This window comes from Acipenser ruthenus, chromosome 21 (genome assembly GCF_902713425.1).
Source record: "Acipenser ruthenus chromosome 21, fAciRut3.2 maternal haplotype, whole genome shotgun sequence".
In the NCBI taxonomy this organism is placed as follows: Eukaryota; Metazoa; Chordata; class Actinopteri; order Acipenseriformes; family Acipenseridae; genus Acipenser; species Acipenser ruthenus.
The window spans coordinates 19983946-20003480 of NC_081209.1; the positions used below are offsets into that span (position 1 = coordinate 19983946).

Consider the following 19535-nt stretch of genomic DNA (forward strand, 5'->3'; position numbering starts at 1 on the left):
AGTACGAAAAAGAAGCATGTAATTTCGACCCCCGAATTCAGTATCTTCTGTTAGAATGTAAACTGTGTTTTATTAATATTCCAGGGCAGTGTGTCTCAATGCGGCCACCAGAGGGACTGTGTGTGGCCACAGCAGACCCCCAACCCACCAGCATCTTTTCTCAGAAACAACCTTTCTGTCACCTCTGTATTCTTAAAGCTTTAAGCACTACTTGTCAAAGATGCCTTGTCCAAATGTTTCTTTAGGACATTAGTTAATTATTTTATTTTACCCACTGTGACTGGACACCACTGGTGACTGGTGAATGCACTTTGTTGTGACACAGGGGATGCTCTGTTTTTATTCAGACACATTTCCCAGTTTTAGATGTCGGTTGTTCTGTCAGGTAATGAGGCTGCAGGTTTAACCATAGCCACTGTCTGCTGAAACCTAGTTCTGCATTTGCTGCATACCCAGACTGGACCATTGACTCCTGCTTTTCATTCCCTTCCTATTGCATCTTTAAGGAATTCCAGAGCCAGTGTGACCTGAAAACTCACCCCATTCACTCTGAGCTTTTTATTTTTTAGGGTCACACTTCCGGCCTGCAGCAGGTCGCCTCACTAAAGCAAGAGCAATTGCTGTGGCTTAAAATTTCTGATCGCTTGAAGAGAGCATGTCAAGCCGATGTCTGGCCTTTGCAGAAACTAGAACTGAAGAGCTGATGTAATCAAAAAATGTAAAGAGCACAGCATTTGAGTAATTGCACTAAGAACAACTCACAGTGGCTGGAAACATCACAATAAGGTATACAAAACAAATGTAGGTGTGCTTACACACGCTGCCAAGTGTCTGAGCAGTCGTAAGAGGTGGATGATAAAATTGAAGACATTTTACTAGGTGGTGATCTCAGATGATGATTTGGGGTTGAGTCAGCAGTGCAGTCATGCACAGCCCCCACACATGGCAGGCAGTAATTACCCTATGATCTGTGTAATCTGAGCTGGATTGTGGCTCATCTGCTTCTGTGGATAGTTACAGTAGGAGCATTCACACCACAGACAGCCCGTTTTTAATATTTTTCCAGTTTAAAGTATCCTTTAATCCCTAAAGCGTAGCTAAACACCAAAGGTGTAAACTCCATGAGGTAAAATACCTTCTAGCCTCAGTACTTTCAGACAGACAAATCTGTTTGGATGAATTACCCTTTTGCAGGTCCTTTTAGATGGGTAGAGGCTTTCACAGCAGGGAACGTGATGATTTTGGGCTGTTTTTCATTCTTTTTATTCAGCAGTCGTAGTGTGAGAACACCCCTGTGTGCTTCTAAATGCAAATCTGACAATGAAACCAATATCCTGTCGTGTTGTGTTTTTGTCTTCAAAGCAGTAATTGCTAGCAATGCTATTTTAACCCTTTTAAAATTCACAAGGCTGTTCATTTCTTGGTGCACTGCATTCAAAAATGGCGGCTGGCAGAGTTGAAAGGTTATATTGTCTTGATTTAACTCGATGGCAAACATCATAAAATAGGAAGAACAATATAAACACATGACATATGAAGCTACTAGCTTTTTTAAGAAGTCTGCTTGGCCTGCAGTGATGTAGTACTGTACCTCAGGATGTGATTGTTTGTTTAAACTGTTCTGTCAGAGAAAGAAGTACAAGTGAAACTTTATAAAACTGCAGTTGTTGTGGCAGTCGGCTAGCCAGCCCCCTGTTCTCTTCTGACATTCACCTCCTTAGACGACATGGTCCATTTATTGTACTAATGATGGTGTATTTTATATAGGCAGCAGATGGTACAAACTTGCTCCTGATGTCAAGGCAATTCTTCTGTTGTGCCTCACTTGTGTTAATCCACCTATCACCATGCAGATTACTCAAGTTTAACTTTTTTTGTTTGGAGGCTATTGTAAGATTTACAGTATTGCAGTTGAACAACTGCTGTTTCCAATGGCAGCGAGAGAGAGATCGAATACAAATATATGGGTAAAATTAAATTATACCCAAATACAATCTGAACAGGAGTCGCGATTAAAAGTTTGGAGAAGATCAGTGAATATTTCAGGCAGTTGTCGTGTTCACCATGGACAGTGTGATGACAGACAGAGACACAATCATTGGGGTCCACGTTGTGAATGAACACTTTAAAAAGGCCTTGTGGGTATCGGTCCTTCAGGCAGACTGCCAAGATTAAACTTTTGGATGTTGCAATTGAATCTAATGTTTCTGTGTAGCATTATTAATCATGAGAAATGTAAGTAGCAGTCTAATCACTGGGTCGAACCAATGCAGGGCCGTCTGCTCCCTGACAGCTACAGAAAACACAGATAATGCTGGCTGAATCTTAAACAGGTCAGATCGCATGTCATCTCAGCATTACATTCACAACTGCTACTGAAGTTTATTCATTTTGAAGGTTATTTCTTTTGTAAGCCCTCGGATTTGCCACTTAAATTGTTTTTCTTTTAGCTGATCAGCTATGCCTGCCAAAGAGACTTTTAGAAGGAGAATGTTTAGTTCTTTATCTACTGATTCCCACTTTTGAATGCAGGAGACAGAGCACAGGCCCTGATTACCTGAGTGCAAATGGCTTGGTTTCCCGTGAAGGGAAATCAGGGCTATCATTTCCATTTTAAACAGCACAGGTCTGTGTATGCTTTTGAATGGCTCAGTGCTCATAGTGGGCTTGAACACACACACACACAGACAGGTGTGATGATCTAGGATAAAGGTGCTATTTAGATTTTTAAAATGTTGTGAATTAAGTGTTCAGGAATGGAGAGTGAGAGTGGTCCTCAATGGCTCACCGCACTGTGTGACGTGCAGGGTAAGTGGTTACAATCTCAGTCGAGCTGGGGGCCTATAAGCAGCGCTGCATCACTATTTGAGCTTCCACAGGTTAGGGAGGAAAATCGGCTGGGTTTTGACAGCAGTCCAGACCCAGGCAGAGACTATAGGCCTGTCCTTGTCTCCAGGGTTCGCTAGCTTGGGAAGTTCTGTTTGTTAGTTAAGTGTAAAGAGGGAACTGAGTTTGTCCAGTGAACTTCAGGCCTTCCAGAATGGGTTACAGTGGGGAGGTAACATTCAAATTGAGAGAGAAAAACCAGAGTAAAATAATTGGACTCTCAGTCAGACATGGTACTAAATAATGAGCACTGTTTTAACATTCTAACTTTGTGTTGCACTGTAATCTTATGTTTTCCTGTAACACCTGTAAGTCGCCTTGGATAAATGCGTCTGCCAAATAAACTACTAATAATGAACATAATTATAGAATCTAATACTGTAACATCACACATTTAGTGTTATTGTCATTGCACCACATGGCACAGATTGTACTGCTTTGTAAGTTTGTCATTATCTGATGTCAGTTTTAGATTTTGTATGGTTTTGTTATGCTGTTAGTATTTATAGTCTGAAGAGTTACTGGGTCTGGTCAAACTAACGGAACATCCAAGCCATATGTTTCACAAACGTAGTACTCCAGTGTAGCGTATTCACGAACGCTGTGTTTCACAGAATAAGCCGTTTCCGCACTCTCCTGACTTGTTAGCGAATGCTGTGGCTGCCACTGGAACACTTGCATTGAAGTTGATGGCAGTCATGTGGGAGTTGGTTAAGGAAACTGCAAGTACGATTGTTATCGGTGTTTACATACTGTACCTACTGATGGAAAACACTGTACATTCCCTGTCTGGACCGGAGGTTTTCTACCTTCTTAACACTGTTTGGGGACTCGCATGTTATGCCTTCCTACAGCTCACCTTGTACTGTATATGGAGTCAAAGTTTTATTGCACATATACTGTGTAATAAGCTTAAAACATTACATTTATTTATTTTTGTAGAAGTTCACTTCCTGGGCTAAGGAGTGACCCTGTTATCTGTTACACAGGAAGTGAATTTAGCATCCTGGCAGAAAAAGTTGTCATCGGCTGAAATTCAAAATAAAGTCATTCAAAATGAAATAGTCTAAATAGAAAACCAGTAAAGGGGTTTTGAAGCTGAACGCCAGAGGAGCTAAAGGACACCTCGCTGTTTAACCTGACAAAGTACTTTGTGCAGAATCTATACTGTGTAAGTGCCCAGTTCTTCAGTAAAATGGAAAGTGACTCACCTGGGTTACTGCTTATGTTTTTTTCATCGGTTCTTCCTATGGACAGGTGTTGTATGACCATCCAATGTATTTATTGTAATGCCTTTTTTTTTATAACCTGTCCTTTAGAAATGCTTAACTTATTTAAATATGCATCAGTGGTATATTTGTGGTTTTGATAAAGTGTTCTACCTAGATATCGAAGTCAGTTCCTGTATTTAAAAATGCTTCTAGTTTTAGAAAGTTTTCAGAACTGCACAAAGAATAAAAGACTACAAGCAAAATGGGTTTCATTGTCTCCATTTCAAGCCAGTGGATTGTATCTTCAACATAAGCACACAATTCAGCATTGGTGTGTTGGATTCCAGTTCTTTTCCTAGTTGGGAGCCACAGTTCCGAGACCGTGCTATTGGTGGTTCCGAGAAGGAAAGTGGCATGGCTTTATGGGTCACCTGGGAGCCTCAACCATGCCCCCTGGGGCTGCCTTAAGGCACTGTATTAATGTGTACAACACTAATGTATATATGGAGTAAACTATGAAGAAATACCCTTAATTGAACTGATAATTTACTTAATTAGACCTTTTTACTTGTTTTCAGCTCTTAAATAGTTGCAGATTTCAAGTTAGCTATAACGTTTAAGTAGCTTGAACTCTGCAACTGTTTAAGAGCTGAAAACAATTCAGGTCTAATTAAGCAAATGATCTTTTCAATTAAGGGTCTAGTTAAGTAATTGAGAGCTCAGTTGGAATGAAAACCAGCAGGCACAGGGGGTCCCCAGGACCAGGGTTGGGAACCACTGATCTATCTGGTGGCCATTCAGGCGTTCCCACAAACAGCCTTGTCAATGTGTGGCAACCTAGCCCTGCCCTCTAGGGGTCGAAACGGGGTAATTCAGCTTCCCTGCACAGTATTAGCAGTGCTGGACGAACATCGATTTTTCATGTTTGAATGTTCTTTAAAAATTGAAGTGAATATTTGAATAGTCTTTTCATTTTGAATTAGCTGGAAAACAAAAGTATAATTTGTGCCATTTTACAGTTTAAAAAAATTAAATCAGCCTGGTACCCCAACAAATTACTCATTAAAGAAAGGGGAGAAACATTCTGTGCAGTGTTTATTTTGTGAAGTGTGTTATAGGCATGAATACCAGTACAGTGTTAATTTTCACTCCCCTTCCTGATACATTTTAAGCAGTGATTGTTTGAATTTTCAATGAAGGTTAAAAACGTTCCATATGTGCTGTATTCATTTAAAAAAAATAAAAAGGGTTGATTTCTTTGATCAAATGTCATACGCACAATGTTTGGTATGACCAATCCAGTATTTTAATCCGAATGGTGCAGATGAAAAGTTAAGTGAATCTAGCAGTCCTATGAATGTCCAGCCTGTTGTGTTTTGAGTGCTGCTGACTGTCTCCTTGTTTCCCTGTCCCACAGCAGAGGGATTGCCCCAGGTGTTTTACTTTGGCCCGTGTGGGAAGTACAATGCCATGGTCCTGGAGCTACTGGGTCCCAGCCTAGAAGACCTGTTTGACCTCTGCGACAGGACTTTCTCACTTAAGACTGTGTTAATGATAGCCATACAGCTGGTAAGTCTGGAACTGATTTAATGCATTTCGGGTTATTTTATGACAAATCGGGACCCTTAACGGTCATTTCAACACCTCACTGTATCAGATTTCTTTACATGGGGCACTTTTTATTGTATTGGAAACTACCAATTCAAATGTTTATTTTGTGGTTCAAACATAGCAGATCTTGTTTTTATGGTTTGAGAATCTGACCTATCAAATTGCTGTATCTCAGGATCCATTTGAGCCAGAGGCTTGATGGTGTGTTTTTTTTTTTTCAAATGTATTTGTGTCATTTTCTTGTAACTAGGTTGCTGGGTTCATGATTTGTTACAGAATTACCTATTCACTCAAATATCTTTTTGTATTCAATCATTCTAAACCTGAAAAGGGAGTTTGTTGAATATGTGAATGCCGCTTTTCTTAGCTTCATTCCTAAAGTGATATCTACTAAATTCCAAGCTGCACGTAATTGATAAGTCGCCCCCCCCCCCCCCTTTTTTTTTTTTTTTTTTTAAAGTAAGAAAACAGTTTAAATTCCTTACTTTTTTTAATATGAATTATCCAGTTCTAGCTGTATTAGTAGGTGTCATTCGTTCTGCTTGGAGGGCTTTGATATATCGATGCCTGAAACTTCGTTTCTAAACTTACTTACAGGATCAGAGATCACTTGTACGTATGCTTACGGATTCAAAAGGAATGTTAGTCAGATACAAACATCCACCTTTTTATTACTATTGACAGTTCCTGTAGTTTTCAAAGCTTTCAACTGAGCTGAAATCAAAGGGGTGCCGTCATGCAAGGTGATCTTGTGGAGTTTCTATCATCTTCTTTACTTTTACACATACCCGCTGAGGATGTAGTACAGAGGTCTGCTTTTTCATAATACTGAAAGCTCTAATTGTGTATCGCTTGATTTGGCATGGATATGCATATTCCTGTCATACAGTACTTGTTTATAATACAGGGATGGAAATAAGACTTCTATCGCATAGTAGTTTCACCCATTTCAGGATTGAATATGTGCTTGGTTAGCCCCAGTGTATAGGTAACAAGCTCAGGTGCGTCTTATTAGTAAAACCAGGAATGGATCAAACAGCTATGCAATGGGAGACTTGCTGTATTTCAATCCCTGTAATATGAACATATACTGTAGGAATCTGTTTTAATGATCATAAACACTGGCAGATCTTAATACCTCTGTCCTAAAACGTATAAACCAAATTTCACAGACATTGTTTTACAGTAGTTTTTATAAAAAATCAAGACAAGGATGTGGAAGTCTTTTCATAAGGTTTTCCACAAGTTCTCTCCTACGTATGTGAATACAAATAGTTAACCATATTTGACCCATTCAAATGTACTCAAGTGCGAGCCGATGCCTCTCGCTTCTGGGAGTTCTTTTAAAGAAAAGAAATGGCAAACATTCAGAATGTTTCTTTTTCTCAAGATCTATATATATAAAATGTCCTCAGGAAGACGTTTGCCAGTTTTGTATTGCTAATCTTACTTCTTGATATAGCTTTGTGGTGTCTTTCTCTGCAGATCTCGCGGATGGAGTACGTGCACTCAAAGAATTTGATATACAGGGATGTGAAGCCCGAGAATTTCCTCATTGGACGGCAGGGCAACAAGAAGGAACACATTATTCACATAATAGACTTTGGACTGGCCAAGGAGTACATAGACCCTGAAACCAAAAAACACATCCCCTACCGGGAACACAAGAGCTTGACCGGGACTGCCAGATACATGTCCATCAACACTCATCTAGGGAAAGGTGGGTCTAGCCCCATACTGGGGAGATAGGTGCTACTGTCAGTTCAGTTGGTTCAAGGCCTCTGCTTTATTAAATCACAGAACTCCTTTTGGCTCCTCGTCAGCAATCTGTCTCCACGGATTTCCTCGCCTGTGAATCATTCAGTTCAACAGCTTTGCAGAGCAGGCCTCCTAGGTGGTTCCAGCACTAACAGCAGCTAATGTGTTTCCAAAGAACAGCCTGTGTTTGTTGTAGCAGTGTGTAGGGTGGAGAGGGTTGTAATGTTGCACAGAGTAAGCAATATTTGCCATTTTTGAAGTCGTAACCAAACAAAGTAAACATTATTTAGTTGCAAACTACTGTGCTAATTCAGTTAAGGAAAATATCCTGGGGAAATGTACTCCATTTAGTAGAGTCATTTGATTTCTAAACTTGATGATGTATCTTAAAGTACATAGAGCTGACAAATAACCCCAGTAAATGGGATCCCAGAGTGGCACTCCTGGTAGAAGCACAGCCACGTGGTCATACAGCGCAGGTTCGCATCCTGGTTGTGCAGTCGCTGGTCTTTGCTGGGGATTCCAAAGGGAGTGTTGCATTGGGAGGTAAAACAGTAGAGGACTGTTTTCTCCTCATCGCACTGCAATGAACCCAGCTGGCTAGGCACCCAGTGAGCTCAGAGCAGACACCTGCAGGGCTGGCCTTTGTCCTCCAGAGACCTGTAGCTCATGGACATCTGCTGTCTAGTTCCTGGGTGTAAAAGGGGAAGCTGGCTTGGTCATGGGATCTGAGGATGCCGACTGAACCTTCAGATCTCCTGAGCTGTGTGTGGAATTGCTGCGATGAGGAGAAATAAAAAAAAATTTTTGGACATTCCGAATTAGGGAGAAAATCGGAGTTAAACTAATTGGGCACACTAAATATTTAGAAAAATAGTATATAAAATAATCCCAGTAAATATTACCTAATATGCTATGTCACTCATATTTTCCATTATAAAATATGCACACCTTTCCACTATTTAAAAAAATCTGCAGATCACGTCTTACTTTTATCATAACATATCACAAGAAAATGAGACGCCTACAAAATGACAGTAATTCATATTAGGTAAGATTTACTGGAATTATTTTGTTGGTTCTCTTCCCTTTATTGTCCAGTGTCATTCAGGCACTACATTTTGACCCCCTCCCCTCAACATACCATTATTAAGTGTGCCTCTGTTGAACGTGACTAAGGGCTTTGTTGAAATGTAGGGTTTTTTAAATGGTTTGTGTTGGCTGGTTTGACGTCTTGCTTGATCTTTTTCTTTTTCTTCCAAAGAACAAAGTCGGCGGGATGACCTGGAAGCATTAGGCCATATGTTTATGTATTTTCTTCGGGGCAGTCTTCCTTGGCAGGGGCTAAAGGTATGTAACAGATTTTTTGTTTTTTAATTGACTAATGAAAACTGCTGGTTTTATAAACTCTGAAATGCTAAATGAACCACCATGAATCCGTGTTGCTTTGCAGGCAGACACCCTGAAGGAACGCTATCAGAAGATCGGAGACACAAAACGAAACACTCCCATAGAGGTTCTCTGTGAGAACTTCCCAGGTACGGTCACACCTCAGCTTGGCTCTCATCCGCAGAATACCAACAGGGATGGCAAACATGTCTTGACAGGAATAATATAAAGTCTTTTTTCCTTCATAGATCTCACATTTTCCACTATAGAAGAGACACACATTATGGTAAACCTGTATTTATTTCTCGATCGCTTCTTGAAGATATCTGCCTCTTCAGTGTGTGTGCAGATTTCAGTTTAAGAGGAAAAGAAGCGATTGGAACCATGTCTTGCTGTATTAGAAACATGAAGAACAATGTGCTTCTATAACGCCCCTCTTTCTTGTTCCAGAAGAGATGTCCACGTACCTGCGCTATGTGAGACGGTTAGATTTCTTTGAAAAGCCCGACTATGAATATTTACGGACGTTGTTTACTGAGCTGTTTGAGAGGAAAGGCTACACGTTTGATTACACTTACGACTGGGTCGGGCGGCAAATTGTGAGCATTTACTTTTATTTATCGTTGTTTCTTGATTATAAAACTGCCAGTAACTGGGTAATAAACGAAGAATGCTTTCTTTATCATGAGGTTGTCATTTGCATTTGTTTGGAAAAAGTTGGAAAACCAATGCATTGTAGTACTTCTATATGGCTTCAAAGATGTTTTCAGTTATAAAATGAAGAACCTCAGAAGTCCTTCCTATTGTCGACGGTCTAAACGCCCCAGTTTTAAACGCTGCTTGTCTCTTTACTCAGCCCACGCCAGTGGGGTCGGTTCACGTGGATTCAGGAACATCAGCGATCACACGCGAGAGTCACGTCCACAAAGACCGGCCTTCCCAGCAACAGCCGCTCCGCAATCAGGTGGGTGCACGATCCACAGAGCCTGAGACACTACAATCCACATGCATTGAATTCACTCAGTTTATATGCTAGTCTCAGATTTTCTTGGTTATCAAAGAACCACATCCCTTGGTCAGAATCAGAATCATATTACTGTATTTAAGCAAGCATTAGTGTATGACATTTGTGTATAGACAAGCTCCCCCTTTTTAAAGCTCTTGTTGGGAGCCTTCGTATAAGAACTCAAGTGCTACTAAGCTGTACATTTAAACACAATGTGTTTCTTTTCCAATCGCTGTGTCTCTTAGGATTCACATGACCTGTTGATTCTCTTATTCCAACAACCAAGAAATTATCCAGTTTTTTCATAACCAAGAACTTGATAGTTGATAGCAAAATGTACTTTATTTGACAATTTTAAAATTCTCTTTCTAAAAGTATAGAAACAGGCACAAAACATCAGATAGACACTGGATGCATCATGTATCACAATTTGGGCACAAAACAAAACTTTTTCATGCTTTAATTTAACAGTAATATCTTGCTATGAAATGTGCACTGCCCAGTTTGCATTGAACCCAGTCTCTTGTTGGTGTTTTCTTTCACCCAAAACATATATATCTTGTGACGGTAGCATCACAATTTAAATGACTCTTATCTTTTCTTGTCAAAATGTACCCTGTTATTGTATGCCTGTATCCATTTTAATTGTTAATCACAGAGAGTAAGCTGAGGTGTTTTTAAAGATCCTCATGATTAATAATGGGGTACATTTTTAAAGCTGCATTGCCCCACAGTCTTGGAGCCTGTTAACTACATACTTCCAAAGGCTAACCTGCTGTGAACTCTACAATATCAGAAAACTACACAGTCAGTTGTTGGGACACAAGCTTTCTTCCCCTCACTGCTTAATAATAAAGCAGTTCAAATAGTATTTGCATCCAGAACGACTAAACACACTGGTGCTGCATTTAGAAAGGATCCTTATATATATATATATATATATATATATATATATATATATATATATATATATATATATATATATATATATATATATATATATATATATATATATATATATATATATTATATATAAAAATTCAATGACAAACGTTTCAACTACAAGTCTTTTTTCAATGTCTTCATGTTGCATCGTGTGATGGCAAGCGGGTGTCCTTGCAATTAAAACGACCTTGCATAACTCTGAAAGAATGGAATAAACAAATGCAAGGAATTTGTGCAAACTTGAACCTGATTTGTGGTGCACTGTAGCTTTTTAATACAAAAATACCTTGAGATTTTAAGACCGGTTTAAAGAACTAAAATGGGAAGACATCTGCCAGTCTATTGTTGTAACATCAGTGACAGATGGGAAGTGGGGCAACTGGGATGCTGCTTATTGATCGGAGAGCAATGGGGACGCCCTGAGCTGGCAAGGTGATCCCTCACTTCCCAGCTCTGCAGCGCGCTGTATTGGCTAGCTCTGTCTGTGATTCCACTCTGCTGTATCCGCTTTCCCAGGACCTGTGGGTTCACGTGGGGAACACGTTTATATTAAAGCTTGCCAGGGAAGAGAGATGAGCCGTTCTAATGTTTGGACTGCTAACCAAATCCTTTTTTTTTTTTTTTTTTTTTTACCTGTTTATTAGCATTATCACTGGTTGACTTTTTTCCTGTGCTGAACATATTTTGCTTGTTGTTTTTATACTTTTTAAGTACAGACTTAAAAAATAAAACAATTTCTTCAATCTAATCAATTTCTGTGTAGTAGGTCCCATGAGTGTAAAACTGATCTGCAGTACAAAAAGCGATTTCATACCAGAGAGTAGCACTTCTATAGTGCTTGTCTGTGAAATATCAGCATTTTCTAAATATTAAAGTATAAAATACAAAGAAAGAACTCCAGTAGAAGGAGAATGGATAATGCCGCAGATGCTAATAAGGGAAATTGATTGTAAAACCGCTTTTAAATCAACCCCTTACGTCAGTCACTTGTCGATTTTAAAATTGTTAGAAAGCTCTTGACACGAGATTTAAAATAAATGCAATTTGTTAACCCCCACATGGAGAGAAATAAGATGATTCAAAATGGCCATGTTTTCCCACCTTCAGACACATTTTTGCTATGTGGGTTATGAGTTTCACAGCTCTTCTCTTCCTCCACACAACACCTACACTGGAACCCTTTTCTCAATCACACGTGGTGTGATGCATCATTAACCGCAAATGTTAGAAGCACCGTCCCAGAATTTTGTCCAGATGAGCTGGAATGACCCAGGAATAAGAAAAGTAGATTGAAGAGACATGGCTTTGATCTTGGCACCAAATGTACAAGATATGGTAAGGTGGAACACAGAAGACTTCCTGTAAACAATGGGTTTGTTCTGAACCCCACACACTGTTTGGTAAGCCTTTCACATACCAAGCATTGGCTAAGCCCATTGGATACCACTAAACTAGCACAGTATCAAAAGGTTGGAGCCACAGCACCTGCCAAAGGAATAGTTCACAACTCTGCACTGTAATATCCACCAACCCTGTGGTATAGCGCACTGTTCCCTTGCAGTGTTTTTTATGTCAGGCTTTTCCCAGCTCTTTGTTTTATTTATTTTTTAATAACTAACACGTTATCTTATTGCTTTGCTTGGGCTCTTCTCTCTGCTGTGCTGCATGACCACGGTTTTGCACCACTCACCTCCCCCTCTCGCGCTCACTAACACCCTCCGAGCAGACGGCTTCTTCAGACCGCAGAGGAGCCTGGGAAGTGCAGCCCAATCGGCAGACAAATACCTCTTACCTAACGTCCCACCTGGCTGCGGACAGGCACGGGGGATCAGTACAGGTACACACATTCAGGACTTGTGGCCCCTTCTAGTTTGTGGTCTTTTTTGTGTTGGTGTGAACTGGGAGCAGTTGATAAGTCCACCGTAGGTGCTGTGGATAAGATGTATGCATTAGAAAGAATGAAATATGTAACTAAATGGTGCTGTGAAAATGCTACTAAGTTAATCAGGGGTAAGGAAATTGATATTTGTTTTCTTCACTAATGCACTCTACTTGTTTAGATTCACTCTTTTGTATTTTCTGTTTTGTGTTCTCACATCCTTGTGACTTTAAAAAAAAAAAAACTTTAAAGCACCCCTGTGGCCTCAGTAGAGCTCTTAGAATAGCATAAGCACAGCACACCAGAGTGTAACTATTAACCAGCCCACTGCAAAACTCGCTTTAAGAAATACATCAGTAAGGAAAAACCGCACAGAACAAATGTGGCACTTCTCACGTCCACTGTGGGCATAGTGTTGCTGGGGGGACAGGTTAATGGTTACGCTGCGGTGTACCAGATGTGCAAATGAACTGTTTTGAGGCAACCGTGGTGTATTAAACAGATTGAAAAGTCACAAAGGCTTGATTAGAAAGAAAAAAGTATACAGAGGGAAACTAGTTAAGAACTCTTTTAAGCCTCTTTTAAAATAAATGTTGCATTACGTTGGAACACACCGTTTAGAAACTGGTCTTCAATCCTCAGCGCCTCCTCTTCTTCCCACTTACTCCAGGTTGTCAGTTCGACCAATGGAGAGCTGAATGCAGACGACCCCTTGGCTGCCCACTCCAATGCACCAATCACAGCCCAGGCAGAGGTGGAGGTGGTGGACGAGGCTAAGTATGTACAGAAGGACCCTTACTCCTTTCCACAGCACTGCCCGGGTCTCTCCAGTGATGCAACCTTATCTGTGCTTCTGCATGACTGTTTGCACCCATCTCCATGTGTTCCCCGTTCTAAAACAGCCAGAGTGGGAGGGTGAAGTGGTTGGCAAGGGGAGGGAGTATTTTGCCACTGGGTATGCATTTGTTCGTTGGGGGGTGGGTGAGTTGCCTGTTCCCAGCAGATAGATAATTATCCACAAGCTGCTCCCGAATCTACTGTTTTATTACATCCTCCTGGCTTCTCTGCTTTAATTAATTATGACGTTTTTTAAATACTGGGTCAAGTGATTGTTAATTGGGCAGGGAATTTATCGCTTCATGAGGCCACATTACAGAACAATTTCTTTACCGATCTTCTAAATCATTTGTCCTCATTAGGCGTTACAAAAGCACTTGCTAAATTTGGTCCAGCTGCCACAATGGGATCAGAGGAGGCCCACTGACCTTAACTTCTCCAGAGCTGTTGTTGGGAGTTGCTTTGGTGAGGGAACAGAATTGGACATTCTTATCGGGTTTTAAATAGTTGAACACTAAATTTTAACATCAATAATAAAAAAAAAGTGATTTTAGAATACCTTATTGGGGCATGTACACAACCAAGGCCAATATTATTATTTATTTCTTAGCAGACGCCCTTATCCAGGGCGACTTACAATCGTAAGCAAAAACATTTCAAGCGTTACAATACAAGTAATACAATAAGAGCAAGAAATACAATAACTTTTGTTCAAGCAAAAGTTTGAAGGGATCTTGTGTATAAAATCAATAAAATGAATATTGACATTGAAACACAGTCATTGTTATATAATGCTTGTCTGGTACACCCACCACCTCATGAGCCTGAATAAATGTAGGCAAAACTGTTCGGGAAAACAGATACTGTCATGTATTTAAAGCGGAGACAAGTTTGTTTCCTGTGGACTGATTTACACAAGATCCCTTCAAACCCTAGTTTGATATGATAATGCGAACATTTTAGACACAACATTTGACTAACAACTAGAGCTTGTTCCTTTGATAATCATTTGCAGGGGAAAAAAAAAAAAAAAAAACGTTGCTTCATCTACAGCAGTAATGAATCGACCTCAATTTGCATCTCAAATGTAAAAATAAAAACAAAGGTTTCCATGGTTACAACATAAAACCAAAAGATCAAATGAAATGCAATCAATACATCCCTGTTTTTCTGACACATGTAAAACATTTAAAAGCCTGAGATCCTTAAAGCAAAACAGAAGAGTGGGTCTTTGGCACACTGTAAAGACATGGACTGACAAACTGGAGCTCTTGCTATTCATTGACTGCTAGAATGGGGCTAGTCACTGTGTCTCTGGAACCTGCTGCAGTCCTGCTTGGCATTTCCGTCAATGTTTTTATCACTTTAAAATGACACTAGATGATCATAAAGTCAGCTGGCCACTTTACAACTCCCTTGTAGATAAAATGTGTACTTTTAAAACTTGGCAGGTGAAGGCAAACAAGTTTCTTGGACTAACACCATAAGCTGTTGTGTTCCCTGTAGCTGACGCCTGTAACAATTTGGATTTGACAACTGATATGATTTCATTTGATCTGTGTGTGAGTCTGAATACCAGATTACAAGTGGTATTAACTAGGTGCTTGCACATTAAGCGGGAGACGTGCAATGCAGACTGGTTTGCTGTATTAGCCTTCCAAAACCCCACCGATGCTTTGAATTAGTTGGGTTACCTCTGGGTGAAGATGAGTTAATTTGGTAGTTTGGTGAACTTTCTAAAGCTTTCTAATTTGCCTCCTTGTCTGATAGCAAACATGACTGAGTCTAGCTTGAGTGTGTCCTCACTACTTTATTCAAACCTAGTGTATAAACAGTATCACTGCATTACATGATTTATATGAAATATCATTTGTTTCATCAAATGGATCCATAATGGAAAATAACATTTTAAAACCGCAGAATACATCAGCATGTTCAGCTTTGTTTCATTCCGTAGAAAACAAAACATATGTGCCCTCCATTAAAACAAAAACCTACTTTTCTTTCTCTCTAAACAGTGACTCAGAACCCTTATTGAGCGAGAGTGGATTCCTGCTCAATTATGGGGTGATAATGGAGCTTCGTCAACACGCATGTACCGCCCTAGATCTCTTTGTGCTTAAATTTACAATAGGAATCCAAAAGCATTGGAAATCACACTCTGCTTTTGGGACCTTGTATATGTATTGATAGCTGTGTGTAGCCAAAAGCAGGTTACAGGCAACTTCAGCCTAAACCATGCCGACCCAATGGTGAAACTCCACAAATACTTCATTATGTTGGGTTTAGGGCTGATCTGATGTAGTGTTGTGTGATCTGCTGCCTGCTCTTTTTCGAATGATCTCTTTTTGCTTTTAGTCCAACTCCAAAGGGATTTATCCGGGATGCCAGCCTGACCGCTCGGTCTATAATACAATGCAGGTGTTCCTTTTGATGTGTTCTCTTGTGATATTAATATTACAAATGTTCATAATCCAGAGCCAAATTGATTTTCCCACTTTATTATTCCTGCTGTGTTTTATGATAACCAAGTAAATTGTAACACGGGTATATTGCTACCCAGCGTAGGAAGACAGAAAGGCAATCCTTGTGATTGCTTTAGAAAATCCTGCTCTTGCATCTCTTCCAATATCTCATTGTGAAAGCGTAGCTCTTCATTTCCCTTGAGGACTCCCGAGACTTAACAGGTTGGGTCAAGTCAGTAGACCAAGCTTGTGCTGTAAGAGGCACATGTGCTTTGAAATATATATATATATAAGTTCAAAATGAGTTTAGTGCTGATGTAATAGCTTGTCAAATCACTGAATGCTGAATGTCATGACTAATAAATAGCAATATCCACTGATATTGCTGGGCTGCCTGTTTTAGTTTGGTTAATAACATAAGATGAAGCCGAGGGCAGTTTACAGTGACAGAAAGGGCATGAGCATTGCTTTAGAGGGGAATGTTGCAATTGTAAGCCATAAATCTACATTTATATTCTAATAGATGCTGTATTTTATTAGTTTAAAAAGCAAATACTGTAGAGTGCAGAGCAGGTTAGAATTTAGAAGCTAGATAAACAGTAGCTAGGATAAATTTCAATTAAAGAAAATTATTTCGTTATTATTATTTTGAGGAAGTCATTCCTTACCAAACAAAACCTTTAGTGCTGTTTTATGTGAAAAAGGCCATTTAGGGCAAAATTGTTAACTTTGCTCCAATATTTCACGTAGAATACCACCTTCGATCTTCATAACAAAACATTTGTTTCAGGATTGCCAACGTGTGAAATATTGGATCCAGTAATTCACTAAAATCACTTTGTCCTTGTTTCAACAGTCCTACAGTTACACAGATGGTAAATTTTAAAGATAGTACTTCAACATTCTATATGTATGCTAGCTTGATAATTGAGGTTGTAAGAATATTCGAACTGCAGTTGATAGCTGCAAGATTGCTTTCATTCAAGCCATAAAATTATGTGCTGCCTTTTTAGGACTGAAAATAAATGCTGCACAGTGTTTATGCCTAGTGATAAATATGGACTCCTATTTTGCGAACGGTTCAAATAAAAAATGATCAGTAAGAGTAGAATAAAAATGAGCCTAAAAAAGGACAATCAAGTAAGTCGTGGCACTCGCCCTGGGTAAATCCCTGTCCTCTCCCTCTCTCTCTATCTCTCTCTCTCTCTCTCTTCTGCACGTCTGGCTAGCATGAGGACAGTCCCATCTCACCTCTGTGTATTAATCTCTTTGTCTTTTCTCTTTACACTCTCTGTAGCTGCGTGAAAATGCTCAACTTGTGGTGAGTCCCTCTCTCCAGTCCACATGAACAGGGAGTGGACCAGACTAGACTTTGGGATTTACAAATAAAACCAAACAATTCTCTGGGTCTGACCGCTCTCTCACAATTTGGTTTTTAAAAAGCGAGAGGTGCAGAGGGATGTTGGTGCTGTATTTCCAAGGTGGTTTGTGTGGGTAAAGTGCTGTTTATTTCCCTAGTAGGTCAGACTTGTAACCTGGTGGTAAGCACAGTGTTATTTCATTATTATAAGGCACTTGCTTTGTACCATGCATAGCTGTTGATGCCATATGGCTTGCGTTATGGCCCTTGGGATGCTTTATGTTTTGTTTACAGAACCTCTAATATATACAGTTTTACAGTACCTCAGTCTCATTGTCGTATAGTTAAGCATTTGCAAGAAAAGTATGTCAAATCCCATAGATTAGAAATACCAGACAGTGACATTTGCTAATATAAATCTAGAAAAATAAATCCATCTTGAAGTGCATTACCACTGTGTACAGTACAATAGCATGGTACCAAATAGTCAGTTTTTTGCCTTGCATATTTTTAACATGGATATCCCGTATATCTTATCACAATACTGATGGGTTTTGTATTTGCAGTTGTTATTTAGGGATGTATGATCTAGACATACTTGTACTCTTAGTAGACAGGCCAAAGTATCTTTCAGTGAACAGCACTTTCAGCACAATCCACCTGCACACCATTAATATCCACATGGGTCAAAGTAACAGCACAGCTGATTCCTCCGAGAAGGGGCTGACTCGCTCTTTTCAACGGAATGTGCCCACAGGATCTAAATGCATTCTTTTTTAATACTTGCATCAGCTGTTGAATGCTGCAGTGCTGTGTAAACTAAAATCCTCATTTGGCTCAAGGATGCCAAGTCTTGGTCGGTTTGAGCTACTCGTCAGGCTGCAGGTACAGGAGTTGTGGGTATGAGTCTCCACTTGTCACCCAGCTGACACTAATGTCTCCTCCTTGGCCTCTGGAGGTACTGAAATGAACGATTTCCTTTAGAAGTATCTCGCGGTGGTTCTTTTAGTGCCAAGACCCCCCCATTTTAAAGGCATCCCTAAAATGACTGTGCAAGATTTATAAAGAAAACCCAACATTGATTTTAAGGATTGAGGAGGATAAATGAGCCTTAAAGAATAAATCGCTTCAAATCCCATTAACTGGGTTTCATTTTGCAATTGATGAATGCCATTGGTCAAATACTGAGCTTTGTGTCAACTGCTTTGGCTTCAAGGCCAGTCATTTAGTTGTAGCTGCTTTTGTTCTGCACCACAGATGCATAATAAAGATCAAGAAGAGTGGATGAACACAGTGCCACCTAGTGTGTATTTCTAGCAACAGAAAAAAAAGCAAATATTATTTGCAGTAGCCTTGCACTAGACACTCTGCAAAACCCTTAGGTAGTGTATGACGATTAGGCTCAATACAGCAGTTATGCCAGAACGTCACCTCGGTCATCTATAGACATTTTAATATGAATGCAACTCATTATACTTAAGCAATTGATTCATTCATAGCACCGGAAAACCGGCACAAGCATTTTTCACACAACACTGTTGTCTTGATACTTTGAGTTCCTCTTGTCCTCCCAAAGTGAGCCCATGAAGACTCTCCTACCAGAAGAGAGGGGGGTTAACTGTACATATGAATTCATATAAAAAGGTAACAGGAGTGATGGACATGTCATTTGAAGCTGTTCACTCTTTAATGCTGTTTTTGTCACTCGCTCGTTTACTGATGCTGCAGAAACAAGCACCTCTATCTGTGCTTGCCCGGGCAGCCTGCCACGCTGCTGGCACTGAATGCTTTTAGGGTCCTGTATGTGGGTAGATTCCTCAGAGCCGGCCTGCCTGCTCTCTCTTCTCTGTAGAGACATCTAGAACACCTGTAATCCACTCCTGACGCTTTCTGTGTGTCACAGTCTGGAGCTTTCTCTTCACACCGTGTGCATGCACTTTTTAAACTTGTGTTCTCTATAGTGTTTTTTCTTTTTCTTTTTATGTATACATGTAGAACTGCTGAGGTACAATCAGCGGATAAGAGGCTTGTGAAAATGATTGTGCCTCCGATGGGTCCGAGACTATTGATGCAATATCTCTTCCAGCCCAATCTGTTTAGATCGGTGGGCAGTTCACAAAGCACCCTTGAGGCCTTTCTTCAGTTTTATAGTGATCTCTTCATGCAGTTACTCTAGCCTAGACAGAGT

At 40.0% G+C, this 19535-nt stretch overlaps 1 protein-coding gene across 9 annotated transcripts in view; it reads left to right on the forward strand.

Annotated features, from left to right (window-relative positions):
- The window catches only part of LOC117427731 (casein kinase I), a 72983-nt gene that overhangs the window by 44804 nt on the left and 8644 nt on the right, over positions 1-19535 (forward strand). Inside the window, exons 5-13 of one of the 9 annotated variants that reach the window (XM_058994950.1) lie at positions 5515-5666; positions 7194-7428; positions 8731-8816; positions 8920-9004; positions 9306-9454; positions 9712-9819; positions 12533-12643; positions 13356-13462; positions 17285-17308. In XM_058994950.1, the coding sequence (XP_058850933.1) occupies positions 5515-5666; positions 7194-7428; positions 8731-8816; positions 8920-9004; positions 9306-9454; positions 9712-9819; positions 12533-12643; positions 13356-13462; positions 17285-17308 (1057 nt within the window). The remainder of the gene's footprint in view (positions 1-5514; positions 5667-7193; positions 7429-8730; positions 8817-8919; positions 9005-9305; positions 9455-9711; positions 9820-12532; positions 12644-13355; positions 13463-17284; positions 17309-19535) is intronic. The other 8 variants (XM_058994951.1, XM_058994952.1, XM_058994954.1 and 5 more) reach the window with 8 other exon arrangements.